Genomic DNA, 16,392 nt, shown 5'->3' on the forward strand with positions numbered 1-16,392 from the left:
GCAATTTTCCTGAGAGGATTTCCACTGCTATAAATTCTCATCACAATCTTCAGATTATTTCAGTTATTGTGTGGACTTCGTTGGGAACAAGAGGAAAGGAATATTAGGGAAGGAAGTCAAATCAAGAATAATTAATGTGGAAAAGAAAAAGATAAAGTTTTAATTATAGTTAATTAAATTAAAAAAACTAATGAAATAAAAATTATTTAATGGAAATTTCAACGACAATAAATATAAAGTCAATACACCGCCTTTTTTGGATAGATTACATATGCGAAGTGAAAAAAATTAGCACCAAACTGTTGAAGAGAAATGGAAAAAATTACTCTGTAGTTTTCCCTAAAGCAGCTTGTTGCATTCATCTGTGAAGATTAAAAATAGGAATATAAAGGATTACTATTCAAGTGCAAAACGTGTAAATTAAAAATGACAGGCGTATATTCAATGTGGGATAATGTGACAAACTTTAATATTAATAATAGTATAGATGTAATTCTATTCCAAACTTCATCCTCATTACTACTGACAGAGGATGAAAATTATACAACACATGTTTTTTGCCCGAGTAACTATAATTCAGATCCAAGTACTCTAACGAGTGTATTGAATGTAATCTTAGCAATTTTGTATTCAATTGTGTGCTTAATTGGAGTTTTCGGTAACTCCCTCGTAATATTTGTTGTTATTCGATTTAGGTGAGAATTAACAAAAATGAATTCAGTGTTGTTGATTCTGATGCTTGGGTCCAGCCTTTGAAAATGAATTTTGGAAAGAAATAAATAATACTTTAATATCCCGAACCGCAAACCGTGCTTTGGATCCATTTTCACGACGAAGAAAGGGGTTATAGTCATTAAATATATAAGGTTCGACCTAGATCACACCACTGAATTCAATTGAATATCCCTATATACATAGATCTAGTACAATTTCTAACTATACTGTCTCTTCTGTTCTCTATTTTCTATGAAAATGACAGTAAAATGCAAACCGTAACGAATTACTACATCCTTAATCTCGCCATTGCCGATCAATGCTTTCTTATTGGGATTCCATTCTTAATTTTTACAATGTTCTATGGTAATGTAATTTATGCTGACATGCTACAAATTTCCTTTTTCATTTTAATGTTAAATTTTTGATAAGAAAAAAATATTCTTTCCGCTTCATAGGTCAGTGGATTTTTGGGAATTGGTTTTGTAAGCTTTATATGATAAGTCAATCTATAACTCAACTTTCGACATCATATTTTTTGCTCATTATGAGTGCTGATCGCTACATTGCTGGTAGATATATTTAAATTTTCATATTATAATGTACTTAATGGTGATTACATTAAAGGGAAACTTTTTAGTGTACTGAGGCAATTTTAAAGTTTTTTTGCAAACAAATGAAAACATTATCCTGAATTAGCATCAGGCTAAGAAAATATTTGAAGACGGAAAATGTAAATGTCATAACGAGAAAAATGCCTTTAAACCATTTAAATTTGATAACAATAGCTGGATGGACATTTTCATGGCATGTACCAGTGAGGGAAAACTGTTTCGATTGTGGCTTGCTTTTATGGTGTGCCGTGAAAGATATATGGTTGTCAATTCCTGGCATGTACTGATGACAAATGTATGGAAAATCTTTAAGGATAATTTCATTTTTGATTCAATAAAATTGATTCATGTCGCCAAAGATGAGTTTGATTTTTTAATCAAAAAAATCTTGTTAGTCATTCTTAGCTATCGTCCACCTAATGTAAAAATTTAGACAAAAAATTTATTTTAATTTCCATAACACATCAATATTAAATTGACAGATGTCAATAGATGATTTGAGTTTGTACTAAATACATCTCTTTTGAAGCTTAATGCTAATATTTTCAATGGAATGGAAATGAATCACATATCTTATTACTTAAAATCAGTGTTGGTCAACCTATTTGTGCCACGGCACACCTTAGCCCAATAAATTTTTTCGAAGCACTCCAATATAGTAAATCAGTTTTTCATCATTCAATATTATTTTAATTGAGCATGAATATCTCTTTCAACCCCTAAAAATTACAACACAACTTGTCCATCACTGACTTAAACCCACATAGCTCCAGCTACTTTGATTTTTGTAGCACCCGTGCATTAGTGACCATTCTACAATATCCAACAGATACGAGGCTTATAAATTAATCCTCAGATTTGCACGTTTGCACTTTCTACAAATTAAATATACTTGTGGTACCATACTCATTTGCATATTATGTGGTTTAGTTGTAATCTAGATAATTTTATTTCCCGAGCTCCATAAGTTAAGTAGTTAAGCTCTGATATCACAATGATATCACAATGAATGATTGTTTTTAATTCATGTGATGAACTTTGTTACATAACGCTCGGGTTTGACTTACATGTCATAGCTTTTATTACATCTGTCTCATTCGTTGAATGTCATTTGAAATAACTTTGTATTACTTTTTCAGTATTCAGATGGTTTCAATTAATTTTTAACTTTATGCAGCATATGTAAAGAATATGTTGCATACACTCATGTCTGTTGTAGAAATTCATAGAATGTTTCCTAGGTTGAACTTATTTAATAACTTCCGTCATTTATTTCCATAAAAAATGAAATTTTATAGTTATTGGCTTTCTTTTAAAATTTATCCTTTTTGGCTAAATGTATCCAACCAATTTGCGGATAGTAATTGTATAAATTACGTGACCAAATTTAATAACGACAAATGAAGGAAATATTCTAATTTGATCTAAAAAGAATTAATTTAATTTTTATGTGGGAATAGTTTTAAGGCTCCGTTCGAGTTAAATTCAACAATAAGTTAATTAAAGACTCCTTACGAATTAAATTTAATAACAACAATCTTTTTCCTTCAGTGATCAGAAACGGACTAAATACAGAATATGAACTAATAACTATCAAAGGCGAAACCAACTAATTGTAGTTGCAAATATAATTTAAATATGAACCGACAGGAAATTATTTTCAATTTGAAGCCTCTTCTTGTATTTGTTTGTTTACTGAGAGTAAAATACTGCTTAACTTGATTGCTAAAATATGACAGCTTTTCAAGAAGCAGATGCGATCATGTTGGTATACAATCCTTGCTTTAAGCCAACATTAAACAGTTTCCCGAAATGTAAATTTACGGCAGAATAAGTTTTTATTGGCTTTTTCTCACTTGTTTGATGTACATAATATTCTCTTCCATTTCTATGTTTGATTTTTCATTTGAAAAGTGTGTCATCCCATTGATTCTCCGCGCTACCGCAATCTACCAATGTCAAAGCTTGTTTCGATATTACTGTGGGCATTTTCATTTCTTTTGATGTCACCAGTGATTCTTTATGGTATTTAAATTCTGATGAAAAGGAGAAACAATTTATGTATAGAGAAATAATTCAATAATTTATTTTTCCATATCCAATAACATTCTTTATTCATGGATACTCACCGTGGGATACAGCTAACACGATAGAAAAGAGCGAAAACTCATCAGCAAGATCGTGCATCATCAAATGGAATTTGGACAGCGGAGATGCTGATGAGCCATATGCATTTATACTATATTCATTCTTTCTCGGATTTGCATTGCCACTGGCCTTAATATTAACATTTTACCTTCTTGTAATTAAAAAACTTCGAACAGTGCGTCAGCGTTCAAAATCAAAAGAGCGTAAACGATCGCATAGAAAAGTAACAAAGTTAGTTCTAATTATAATTGCTATGTATGTTTGCTTTTGGTCACCATATTGGATGCTGCAAATATACTCCCTCACACTACCGCCTGATTATTGTAGAACCAACTTTGAAATAATCATTTTCATGCTCTTTGGATGTCTTGTGTATTTAAACTCAAGTCTTAATCCGCTTCTCTATGCATTTCTGTCAGACTCATTTAAAAAGAGCTTCCTCAAAGCTTGTTCATGTGCCAATAAAAATGATCTCTTTATTCTGAGAACAGACTTTGAAAGTCCTGTACATAGTCGTTTGAGTAAGACACGTAGCTCGGAAAAGCGACACTACACATCTGTTGCTATGAAAGTGAATAGGAAACTAGAGAATCGATGTCTACGAAAAAAAGAAATTGCATCGTCAGCAATAACGGATGATTCAAAGGAAATAATTTTGATCTCAACGACTACACCAAATAGGAAGGACGTATTGCAAACAGATTTATAAATTGCAATATCAGCAGTGCTTGTTGGAGGTTTAAAAACAACGAACGTGATTCATGAGTTAAAGTTTCTAGATTAAATTTTTGTCGCGCGATTGAAAATATTTTTCATCAAAATTTTTATATTTTTCTCTTCAAGTTTAATTGTTCGATGATTGATTTCTTCTGCAAATGTTGATTCAAACTTTAAACATCATTATTTTATTGGTCAGCAGAGCGCCATAATGAAAAGTCATCCATCGATGAGTAAATTTTGTTATTTTCCAATTCAATTGGTTATATTTGATTGAATTAATTAATGATGAATTGATTAAACTAGAGTGTGACCATCTCGAATTTTAATTTCTCGGCATCAAATTGTCGAAAATATTAAAGGAATTCGAAAAATTGTGGTTGTTTTTGAAATGGCACACTCTGGATAAAACTAGAAAATCTAACAGTGTATATGCTTTTGGTTGTTTACTTTAATAAGTTTTCTTTTTAAAAATTTGTACTTAGTGACCTTAAATTTGAGGAAATTCAAAAAATGACCGTTTACTCATTACGGTACAAAAGAACTTGAGAATAACGACCTGAGAACGGCCCGAAACTTGAACATGCTGTGCTAGTTAAATATTGAAGCTTATTTGTTTTAAAAAATTTATACATATTGTTGTTAAAAATTAGAAAAAAAAGAAAATCAAAAAATTTTGCAGGACAAAAGCAAAGCCGTTGAATCTTAAAAGCATGTAAAACAAAAATGTAATTTTAAATTATTTGTAAAAAATAAATATTGATATATAAAATATAGAAAATTATGATTTAGAACAAATTAAAAACCACAAAAATGAAGAAAAATTGAATGAGCCGTAGTGCGTACTACGTTACGAAATAACACCGAAATTCTCAGAATTTCTATTGTTTATTTAAAATTTACTATGACAAGCTGAACGTAATAACTGAAACCCTAAAAAGATATATCAGAGTATGGCCGTCTCAAAAACGACCGATGATGTTCAATTTATTTGGCCGTTACTTTTACTGTGTACATACATTTATATTTTAAAATAAATCAGTGTTCGAACTTTTTAAAAATGCTTGAACTTTTCGACAGTTGAATGTCAAAAAATACGAAGTGGAGATTGCCACACTCTGATAAAAATTATGGATATAAACTTGATATAATATAAACAAATGAAATAGTATCAAGGGAAATTAAGGACAGTATATGATGATGACTTAAGCCTAGAAGATAAAACATTTGTGAAGAAAATAATAAAATTTAAAACTTTTTAGCAAATAAACTTTTTTTAATAATAGACAAATAACAAAAATGCTTTACATTATTGACCTTATTAAAATGTTTTTAAAGTATTTGAAGGAAATAATTCACGTTGAAAATCATTTGCAAAGCACTTGTTAACATAAAAGCTTTTCTTGTTTTTCAGCACAACTTTTTGTTCTGAATTTTAATGCAAACGAAAAATATTCCAACAAAATTGATTGCCTTTTTCGTTCTGTTTTCTGCTGGGTTTTCTGGTAAAACTTTTCATCCTACTTATTTCAAATATTCTTGACAATTTTTAAGTGAAAACCTTTAAATTTTCAAGTAAAATACGAAGAGTGTAAATTCATAAAATTGTCATTCAAAAATTTTTTTCTTCTAATTACCGTATTTTAACCATGATTCGGCAGTCTAATAACATAAGATGACTAAAGGAATGGGGGATGGAAAAGGGTGAAGTGAAACAATAGACGTTCAAAATAACAATAGTCATTTTGCATTTAATTGGGGTTCTCATTATGGTCAAATTTAAGTTCGTCCTTGAATCATCCTAACCTCTAGTCACGAAAAATGAACAACAATGCTGAAAATGAAGATGCCTATTTCTAAGAGTACCGTCAAAATTTTTAAGTATAATCGTTTATTCATCGTAAAATTTTTTATACTCAAAACCATTGAAATATGAACAATAATCAATCTTACTCTTAGTCTTATTTTAATGTATGCGTATGAATGCATGTGTTTGAATCTTGAATAAAAAATTGGGTGAAAAGTTTCTATGAAGAAGTGATGAATATATCCAAAAACCCTTTTTAGTCCTTCAGTTTCATAATACGTTTGACATGTGATGCGGTCTAGAAAAAAATTGTGTACTGTGTGTGTGTGGAAACTTTGGAAAAGTGTTAAAACTTTTTGGTATATAAGTATGAGTTTTTATTTAATTAACCTACTCGCATTTCTCAATTTTATTTAAAATTTATACGCATTTGCGTATAAGTTGTTGGATTTTATCAAAATGACTTTTAGTATACAGCAATCATTTTCATAAATTTCATAGAACGAAAAAGTTTAACACATCATTAATATGATCAGCGTTCTTTTTATCTGTTAGGACTTGGAATATCCTATTCTAGAATTTCGCGAGTCGATTAGCATTTTTTATCATAACATTAAATCCTTTATAAAAAATTAAAGAAGCAAAATAAAGTGAGAATAATGTGAATTGAATCTTCTTTCCACTAGCCTCAATATATTTTGAGAATTCATCAAAAACTTGGAGGTCTTTTGGACAAAATAAATAAAATAATTTTAGTCTTCACGGTGGAAATTAAATTTCAAATAAACAAGACGCGATAAATATTAATCTGCACTTAAAAAATCATTAAACGACTCTCTGTGCTTTGGGGCCATTTTTTGTATCTTCGAATTCCCTATCGAAAAGAAAGTGTATCCAAGCTGAAAATGAACTTTAATGAATGGAAGTATAAAGCTCACAAATTAATTCTATGTAATAAAGCATAAATATGGCATCATTAGTGATTGTGTGGTTAAATGAAAGAGGCAGAATTGATTGAGTATATTTATTCATATAAGTCTCACATTACAGAAAGTAAATATTGATTGGATATCAATGAAGAGATGAAAATGCAAAATAAATATATTAATTAAAGAATGATAATGTTTAATTTGTTTTGTAAAGCTTTACTCAATTAACGTACGTACTTCAATTGTAAAATTTTTTATTGCTAATGACGTATGCCTGTTAGAAAAAAAGCTAATAACAGTAAATTAATTAGATAACATTAGTTGATTTGTAGAGGATATTTCTATTTTCAGCTTTGTGTTTCCAGAAATTTTTTTACTACATACCATATGGAAGCGTAATATAAGCGGCTTCCATTAAGTGCAAATAAGAGAGGTTAAACGGAGCTATAAACTTTCGCGGCGCGCCGCCGCGGCGGAGCCTTCTTTAATTGTATCGTTCGTGAAAATACAGTAAATTTTTTTTTTTAAAAAAAAAAGTAGTGTTTCTTTTCCGCTGTCACATACATATTTCTATGACTTTTGAAGATAATTCTAGACATTTTTCAACATTGAAATTTGATTTTTCAACATTGAAATTTGAAAAATGTCATAGAATCAATAAATCCTTTTTTTATTTAAAGTTCAATCAATGAAAAAAGCTGAGATGTCAATTCAATTCAATAGAAAGAAATCAATTCCTTCTTTATTTTCTTTATCAATTTTCATAATATTTTTGAATTAAAATCATGACAGCTCAGATGTTCGGCAGAAAATGTATGTATTCATTAGAACATAACTTACAATTCATTGATTACATATTGAATTGGCTATCAAGTATGATAATAAATAAGTGTGGGGTTAATGGTATTGCCAACTTCCTTATTAAGATTTGTTACATATTAATTGAAATTCTAGGAATTTTTCGAATAAATTGAACCCTGAACTTAACAGACTACAATAATTTGTTGCATAATTTATTTTTTATTCTACAGCATTTGTCTATTTATTTATTTTTGACTTCTTAATATAACTTTCTATTATGATAATAAAAGTACTACATTCAAGAACAATTTTAATGAGTTTTTTTTCACTCCTAAATTTAATGATTTGCAAAAAGTTTCTCTGCATCTTATCATCCTATTTTCTAGAGAAAAACAAAACTTTCCTTTCAAGTGTTTCGGTACCAAAACTTTTTAACCCACATACAAGATGATGTCATTTTTTATTATTAATGCGCTAGAATAAATCCTTAGCACATTCCTCTAATGTTCAAACAATCACTTTTGTAATTGTGGTAAATATAGTTTAATTAAAACTACTTCCTCAAGGATTTATAAATAAATGAGATGTTTATTTGTTTGAGTTCAAAAATATGCTGAACATTTTATATAAAAAGGGTGTTCAGAAGATGATTTTATAAAAAAAGTTCAGAAGATGAAAATAAAAATGAAGGAAGAAGATGAAAAGTCTCATTTTATACCATTCACACCATGAAAACAAAAAATATCCACATAATGAAATATTTTTTCTTTTATTTTATTTTGTGCTTAAAATTCTTCGAAAAAGATTTATGCAATAGCATTTGTTGATTTTATTCGAGTAGGAGAATTTCATAATAGAGATTCGAGCATTCAACTGAGTCAATTCTAGCATATGAAGTTTTTTTTGTTAAAATTACTAAAGTGAAAATAAACAAATAATATTGTGCTTGTAGTTTCACTCAGTTTCTATGGTAAATATTAGTAAAATGAAAATTGATTGCACGTTACTGTTCCTGTGATAATATTTATTCATAATTAGGCTTCCTACATTGAAATTCTTGAGAAACTAGTTGCAATATTTACACGCGTAATGAACGGAAATTACAATTTTAATTAAAAGTCATAGATTGCATTAGATCATTTTAGCTCTTAAAATCATAAATACTTATTACCGAATCATTTTGTGGAAACATTCATGCTTACTTATTGTTGACATATTGAAATGAATTAAGAAATTCATATAAATTAAGGATATTATGTGACGCAACACCGTAAACCACATATCAAATGAAAAATTGATGTGTCATCATACTTTTCGCAAAGTTCCTAAGGTTTCATAGTGTGTTGCGAAGTAAAGTTTTAAAAGCATTGATTAGAACTGTCTAATTTCATTTTCATAGTTGAATAAACGCTAAGATCAATTCTGGGATTAATTTCATTTTCATCCTGGGATTGAAAACTTTTGTTACTAATGACACTTAAACAAAACAACAATTTAATAAAAATGCTTTAAATAATGTGCTAATAATTAAAAGAGAAGTTAATTAAAGTGAAAACCAAAATCTTTTATTATACTGTTTATTTATTATCAATTAAAAGCTTCTTCTATATTTTCAGGAAGCTTTCGATTCAATGTTTCAGGCAAGTAGCATAGAAACACTGCTGAACTGAATGACAGTAATGCAAACAATAGTAATGGTAAACTAGGCGATATCTCAATTAAAAGAGGAGTTAATGGTGTTAAAATCGATCCAATTCTACCCACAATGTTGCATATGGAAAAGAAGCGATGCCGTAAAGTAGTGGGAAAGACTTCAATTGTGAATATGTACAGACAACTAAAAGCGATTGTTATCAGTAATTTACCGCACACGTAGAAAATTGTCTTGTATATGTCACCAGGTATAAGCTCAGCAAGGATGCAAGACATGCCACTTCCCATCATTCCAATAAATAATGTCTTTTTTCTACCAAGTTTTTCCATGAGAAAGTTTGTTATGAAATAGCCTGGCAATTCAATTGCACATACAAACTGTGACAGGATTAAAAGAAATGGTGAGAAAATCCTGAAGAAAATAAAACAAAAATTTTTTTACTTACTATAAAATTAACGTGCTTGTTCCAATATTCAAGATAAACAGAATTTAGATTGAGACCATAGTAAACGAAGATAACTGCAAACCAGCAATAAGCTAAATTAGCAATCTGCATAACAATTTTCAATGAGATTTTCTTCATCCATTCACTATCGTTCGCTAGATTTCCATTCGTATCCTGTGATTTTTGCATTTCAATCTTCTCGTTTAACAAACTTAATGTTTGAACATTCATCTCTGTACCATTAAACTTGCATGCTTTGCTCAAAATTTTTTTTGCTTCCTCATGTTTGCCTTTTGATAAAAGCCATCGTACGCCTGCAAATGATGAAGGAAAATTAGTAAAAGATGAACGCTTTAGTCTTAACTCATCCATCCTCAAGAAGATGCAATTTAGAAAGTATGGAGGATGCTGAAGTTAAGATGATAAATGTGCATTTTTGAGAGCAAAGCATCTTTTTAATGCACATACATAGATGCCATAATTTAAGTATAATAGTTTATGATGATTAAATAGTAAGCGGTAGGGAAAAGGTGTGGACTGAAATTTTTTACAGGGTTTTGATCGTTAAATACACCCCTGATTCTAGCTCTTAAATCTGGCCAAAATGAATCTCACAATTCTCTCAAAAATGCGGTAATAATTAAAATAATTCAAAATACTTTGTGGAAGCAGATAAATGTATGCTAGTACAACGAATGATGGAACGTATGTGATGAGAAGTAAAATTTTGTAGCTACGAAACCACATCGCAATAAGTCCTAAGTAGATACCACCAAGTGCATAGAAGCAATTAAGGATTGTTCCGGAAATTGTTCTCAAACGTGGTGTAACTAGTTCTAAACCTGAAATAGACAATATTTATATATATATATATAAATCTCTATGGTAATATTATGGTTTAAACTGTTGAATTGACATTGATCCCTAAAATGATTCTGTGGTTAAGATTGAAATTTATTTACCTATGATGTAAGCTGCTGCGTATGTTGCAGAGCCAAAAAGTGCATCAAGAAATTCAAAGGATGCAAATTGATAGTAATTAAATGAGAAAGCACGTAACACACCAAAAATTCCATTTCCTGATAGATGAGAATTAAAAATTTGTTGTTCGTTTTGTGCTCACACATATAATTATCAGAATATTTTAACATACCTAAGCATCCGAGGATTACAACAATTTTTCTACCGTATCTACATAGTGATAATTGGAAATCAAAAAAAAAATCTGATTGTAAAATCTATTATGAAATGAAATCGTATTACGAGCTAATCTTTTCCCAAGTGTACCGTTTTTATTTAACTAACATATTTTAACTGTGGTCCGTCATCATCAACTCATTTTCATTTTCATTACATTATAATTAAACAATGAGACTCACCTGTCTGATATGAAACCTGTGAAAATGTAGCAAAAAAGTTGTCCAATATTGTTAATCGTGCCGATAAGTGACAGCTGATATTCGTTATTGCATGTGAGGTCGAACTACAAAATTTTAAGGGATTTTATTGATAACAATTCAAGACACTTCAATAAAATTATACAGTAGGAAAAGATAAGAGTAAGCAATGCATACTTGATTCTGAATTGTTATTTCATCGTCTTCGTATACGAAAGATTCACAACCAATAATCACTGAACGGTTGAATGACTCAACATTACATGATGATGACTCGTTCGATACATATTGAAATTTTTTACATTTTTCCGGTAAATTAGAAACGAATGGTGTCGAGAGGTTAAGCCATGGCGTGAAAAATTCTCTATTTTCTTGTAGATCACACTCAGGAATTTCACATCTGAACTTGATAGGAGTGAATTAAAAAAGGATTAAATTATGTAAATGTAAAAAGTGGTTACTGAAAGTATCCACATCATTATATCAGAAAAAAATAGAAGATAAAATCAATTATATCAGATACAATCACGATAAAGTTTTCAATTTTTAATTCCCGAGCGACACAAATGAAGAAGACTCCGTTATGGAATTTTAAATTCTCCATTAAATTTCTTTCATTAACACCAAATATAGGACGCGAAAACTGGCAAGCATGGACGAAAAGCGGTTCAGAAAAGCTCCTAAAATTTCGTTGCGGAGCCTTCTTTATTATATTTAAGAATAAAATATATAAAACAAACTAAAGTAAATGTTGGTAAATATTCACATCCACCCCCTATTTACCTATAATTTAAATTTCCAGCCGTAAATATATATGCATTGCTGAAAATTCCATTTAAGGCAATAGGAAATGCTATAAGTCCAAAAATAATTAATTGATATTTTCCAAATTTTATCTCATTATCGAGGGTCTCATCGAGATCAAATTTACATATTTCAGCCTTAGCCATAATATGAATTCACAAAAAGTAAACAATTTATACAGATGGATTTTTAATTTAAATATAACACAATTTCACAGAGGTTCAAAGTACACGACAATGACGGCGATTGACGATTTTGATAATTCTCCGCATCCGCACGTATTATCAAACTGTACAGCTGATACTTCAATTGTCGACTAATCGTATTGAACAATTTAATCTTTCATTAAGGAAATTTTTGTATTTACACCCTTTAAAAATAGAACAAGTTTGTGAAACAGTATCAAATATATGATAAAGAGCATTTTCTTACACTTAAAGTTGAAATTTTCTAGAAATATCAATGTGTCTTACGACCTTTGTGCCTAGTGGGACAAAAAATTTTGAACAACACTGCTTCATATAAAATTTTTTTAACTCGATTAATATCGATCAATCCATAATCCGGCACTAGACCGGTGTTACTTTGGCATGGTTCCGGAATTAAACCAAATCAGACCGAATTGAAACCAAAATTGGGTCCGAAATGGAGCCGAATTTTTGATGGATTGACTAATTTGTTCCAAGCAATCCTATTTTGCAGAATATTTCGCTAAAGCGACTCTCTCTCTCTTCCTTTCTTTTCTCTCAAAGTTCAAAGCCTCTTGAAAAATTATTTTCAAGCGTAAACCGCTGGAAGAGGCAACGAAAAAGTTTGTTGTGATTGTAATATTTGCTCTGGATTTTATGTGCTCGTATTTTCGCGAGAGAAATTATTGAGAAAAGAGATTAAAGGGAGAAAAATGATGAAAAGTTGTTAATGCATCATTCACGTGAATATTTTTAATGCGTCGAGTCAAAGTTAAAGACAATCCATATTAACACTGATTGAAAAATAATCGATTAGACGATGATCATACATTTGCAATAAAATCAATAAAGCTTAATATTTATCCATTAAATCCATTTGGACCCACATACCTCAAATTTCACCAATAATTTTCCACATTTTACCGGATTATGGATTCTCAGAGTCAATCAAAAATTTGTTATTTATGTCACATTTCTTCTTTATATTGAGTCGAGTGCTAAATTTATCAATTCGTTGAAACGATGGATGCACACATGTGGAATTAAGAATATGATTTCAAGAAATTTAAGAATTTGGTATTTGAGCGAGAATGTTACATACCCCATGAATTTATAATATTTTTGCTGTTGTGCTTCCTTATTTTCTATTATAGTTTTCTATCATAGATTTTCTATTAAAAATATGTTACGATTTTCCAGTGTTAAGCTTTTTTCACAATCCAACATATATACCAAAAGTTACTTTGGAACATATGGAATCGATTAATCTCATTACCTTTACTTTTCTATACTTCTTTATATTTTTGAATCAGTTTAATCAAAAAACCTCGATATTTTACCTTTTTAAAGAAATAAATAAGCCGTTTATGCATGTAATAGGAAGAAATTTTCGTTTTCTTTTTCTTTATCATTTTATTAAAACCTTTATCGTAAGAAGATATCAGAAAGCAAATATTCTACTAAAAATAGAACGTTTGATTTTTACTCTGATGTCTTTTGAGTAAAATAAAGCAGAACGAATATTTCATCTTTTTATTTACCAAAGCATTTTTGATTTCATAAGCGGGTTGGAACTTATTTAACAAAATTCTTTACTTTTTAAAAATATTATTGAATTAAGTACGAAGTTTTATTGAAAAAGCTTGGAAAAAGCTTAAAAAGTTTGTTGAAAAATTTATGAATTAAGTTTCTTTTCGACGACAATTTCTTGTCTCTGTCTAAAAACTATCAATTAAAGCAGTGCTGTTCAAACTGCAACCACGACATACTTGAGGATTACTAACACGTTGTGTCGTGACGCAAGAAACTTTGGACAACACTGAATTAATAAAAAAAATATAAATTTTTCTATGCGTGTAAAATAGCCATTTAGGACAAATACACAAAAATATTATTAATTAGTTATTGTTTCGTGTCATCACTTTTTAAGAAAATCAAGTGAATCATGCAATGAAATTCCAACCTTTTCAGTCGTAAAAAAGATTTCTTTGGAAAAAGGTTACAAGTGAATTTCAAAAGGAAAAAAATGAAACACTTCGTTTCACTTTTCTTTATCACCTTAAATTTTCTCTCTTCTGAATGTAAATTTTGCTTCAATTTTATTTAAATCTTAAGCAACAAAACATTTTTGCTTTGAAGTGTCAAATTAAAAAACAATTAAGAGAAAGGGTTGTGCGATTTTGTAATTTATTCATTGTTATGAAGTTAAGGACAATTCCCGACCTCTTTTCCTCTCATATTCCTTCAAAGTTTTTGAGGCTTGCAATTTTGAAGAAGATAAAAAAAATTCTTGTAATTCCTTCAATACAAAAAACAAATAATAACAATTTTTTACAGCTCTTTCCTGCTACACGTGCACAAATGTTGATCAGACAAAATGCCTGAGTGGTAAAAATTTACCATTGGAAGTAATGAAAACGAATTTATTTTTTTTCAAAAATGAATAGAGATTATTACTAATTTTATTTCAGAATTGTACATCACAATCATACGAGAAGATTGTCAATATAAAACCTGTTTGTATTAAAATTATGAAAATAAGTGAGTGAAATAAATTAAACATAATTATTGAAAATTTGAAAAAGCGCGGTAGTCCGAGAAAACACACAGAATTCTTCAGGCTGCGCTAAACCAAATTTAGAGCCTATAAAGTTCTGTGGTGTAGACTTCTTTATGTGTGTCACTCAAATAAAGAGAGTTGATTGATCCTGCGTTATATTCACGAATAATTCAAATCAATTTGTGCTACATATTTGGCATAATTGCTTGCCGAATGTTAACCATAATATGTGACTTCTAAAAAAATTATCTTATTTGTCAAAAATAAGTTTGAAAAAAACTATGATTTAAATAAGATTTTAAATAAAGCCTTCAGCTTTGTTATATCTCCCTCAAGTGTTGCACTTATTGCGTACATACAAATGCCTCTTACAATTTGATTTGATTTACAAAAATGCTATATTTGTAATGCTAGATTTTTCCATAATACGACATAAATCAAAAGATGAAATGATACATTTGACATTGCCACTTGGGGAACGTTATCAAAGAATTCGTGATGTATTATTCAAGTATTATTCTAGGATTAATAATATAAATGCTTCTAAGGAAGCCTGTTTCTAAGGAAAGAACTGTTCCTAAGTATGTCAGTATTCTTATGAGAAATGAAATCAAAATGACCTAATTTTGAAGTCCAGATTTTTATTAGAAATTTTAAATTTTTTTTTCACTTTTCATGCTTTAAAGTTTATAAATTTTTATTTTAGAAACAAATAACAGTACAATGTATCATCGATCATGCGAAAAATCAGGTCCTTTGAATAATTATTGCACAAAGCAACATAAAACGTTCAAAAGCAATGTCAAGTGTCAATTATGCTATGATGAATTATGCAACAGCGGAAAAGGAGATGAATTGAGGGATGGAAGTGCTTCAGTAAATTTACCAAGTTTAATTTTGACTTTGCTCTGGTGGATTTTGTTAATTTCATTATTATAATCTTATAAAATTTTGACAAATTGAAAACTTTATATTCGTTTAAAGAGATGAAATAATTATTTAGATAATGATTCATTTTCATTAAAATTCAAAATGAGTAGTAAAATGCTTAAAATAGCTTATATAAAAGCTTGATGGAAAGATTTTCAATTAAAAGCGGGGAAAGACACTTAAATTACATATTGTAATAAGGATTACTTCTGAATACGTTAGTAAATTCAAATAATGAATAATGAGTCTATTTAATTACATTAATGTGGATAAAGATGTGTAATAAAATGCGTAAAAGAAAACATAATTAATATCTGATTGCATGAATGAATTTTTTTTTCGTTTATTCACAATTACATGTGATTGATTAATCAATTTATTTTTTTGGAACGTAATATCATGTCAAAAATATTTTCATCAATTTATTATTAATATCAAAATAATCTAATATTAAGGCAGTGGTGGGCAAATTTTTATTTCTCGGCACACCTTTGACCAAAATCGCGCATGACATACGGTTCGTGCTTATTCCAAAATTTTTTGGCTCCACACAAGTTTGCCTCGGCACACAGGTTGTCCACCACTATATTAAGGAATAATATACAGAATGATAATTTCATTTATAAAGTTATCATTTGAAATTTTTTTGCAAATATAAATTATTAAAAAAAAAAAAAAAAAAAT

General features: G+C 29.2%; 2 protein-coding genes across 2 annotated transcripts; one reads left to right on the forward strand and one right to left on the reverse strand.

Annotated features, from left to right (window-relative positions):
* Positions 1–105: 105 nt before the first annotated feature.
* Positions 106–4,267, forward strand: LOC139095977 (somatostatin receptor type 2-like). Its single transcript, XM_070647553.1, has 5 exons — positions 106–695; positions 980–1,080; positions 1,173–1,286; positions 3,243–3,353; positions 3,470–4,267. Exons 1-5 carry the CDS (start codon positions 427–429, stop codon positions 4,183–4,185), a joined length of 1,311 nt encoding a protein of 436 aa, XP_070503654.1. The 5' UTR covers positions 106–426; the 3' UTR covers positions 4,186–4,267.
* Positions 4,268–9,273: 5,006 nt separating this feature from the next.
* LOC139095900 (solute carrier family 22 member 3-like) lies at positions 9,274–12,335 on the reverse strand. The gene is made up of 8 exons (XM_070647443.1): positions 12,010–12,335; positions 11,404–11,626; positions 11,209–11,312; positions 10,983–11,020; positions 10,792–10,908; positions 10,489–10,671; positions 9,830–10,143; positions 9,274–9,761 (listed from the first exon to the last, which is right to left on the reverse strand). Exons 1-8 carry the CDS (start codon positions 12,174–12,176, stop codon positions 9,318–9,320), a joined length of 1,590 nt encoding a protein of 529 aa, XP_070503544.1. The 5' UTR covers positions 12,177–12,335; the 3' UTR covers positions 9,274–9,317.
* Positions 12,336–16,392: the final 4,057 nt, after the last annotated feature.

The sequence above is a fragment of the Chironomus tepperi genome, unplaced genomic scaffold (assembly GCF_022539635.2).
Source record: "Chironomus tepperi strain 1889 unplaced genomic scaffold, CSIRO-AGI_Ctep_v1 contig_376, whole genome shotgun sequence".
NCBI classification, from domain to species: Eukaryota; Metazoa; Arthropoda; class Insecta; order Diptera; family Chironomidae; genus Chironomus; species Chironomus tepperi.

What these genes read in the sequence shown, in the direction of transcription:
- LOC139095977 (XM_070647553.1), top strand. Translation starts at nt 427, where the DNA reads ATGACAGGCGTATATTCAATGTGGGATAATGTGACAAACTTTAATATT. An exon ending in TGCTGATCGCTACATTGCTG is followed by an intron (nt 1,287 to 3,242) that starts GTAGATATATTT and finishes TCATTTGAAAAG; the next exon opens with TGTGTCATCCCATTGATTCT. An exon ending in GTCACCAGTGATTCTTTATG is followed by an intron (nt 3,354 to 3,469) that starts GTATTTAAATTC and finishes CGTGGGATACAG; the next exon opens with CTAACACGATAGAAAAGAGC.
- LOC139095900 (XM_070647443.1), bottom strand. Translation starts at nt 12,176, where the DNA reads ATGGCTAAGGCTGAAATATGTAAATTTGATCTCGATGAGACCCTCGAT. An exon ending in ACAGGTTTCATATCAGACAG is followed by an intron (nt 11,021 to 11,208) that starts GTGAGTCTCATT and finishes ATCACTATGTAG; the next exon opens with ATACGGTAGAAAAATTGTTG. An exon ending in ACAAGCACGTTAATTTTATA is followed by an intron (nt 9,762 to 9,829) that starts GTAAGTAAAAAA and finishes ATCCTGTCACAG; the next exon opens with TTTGTATGTGCAATTGAATT.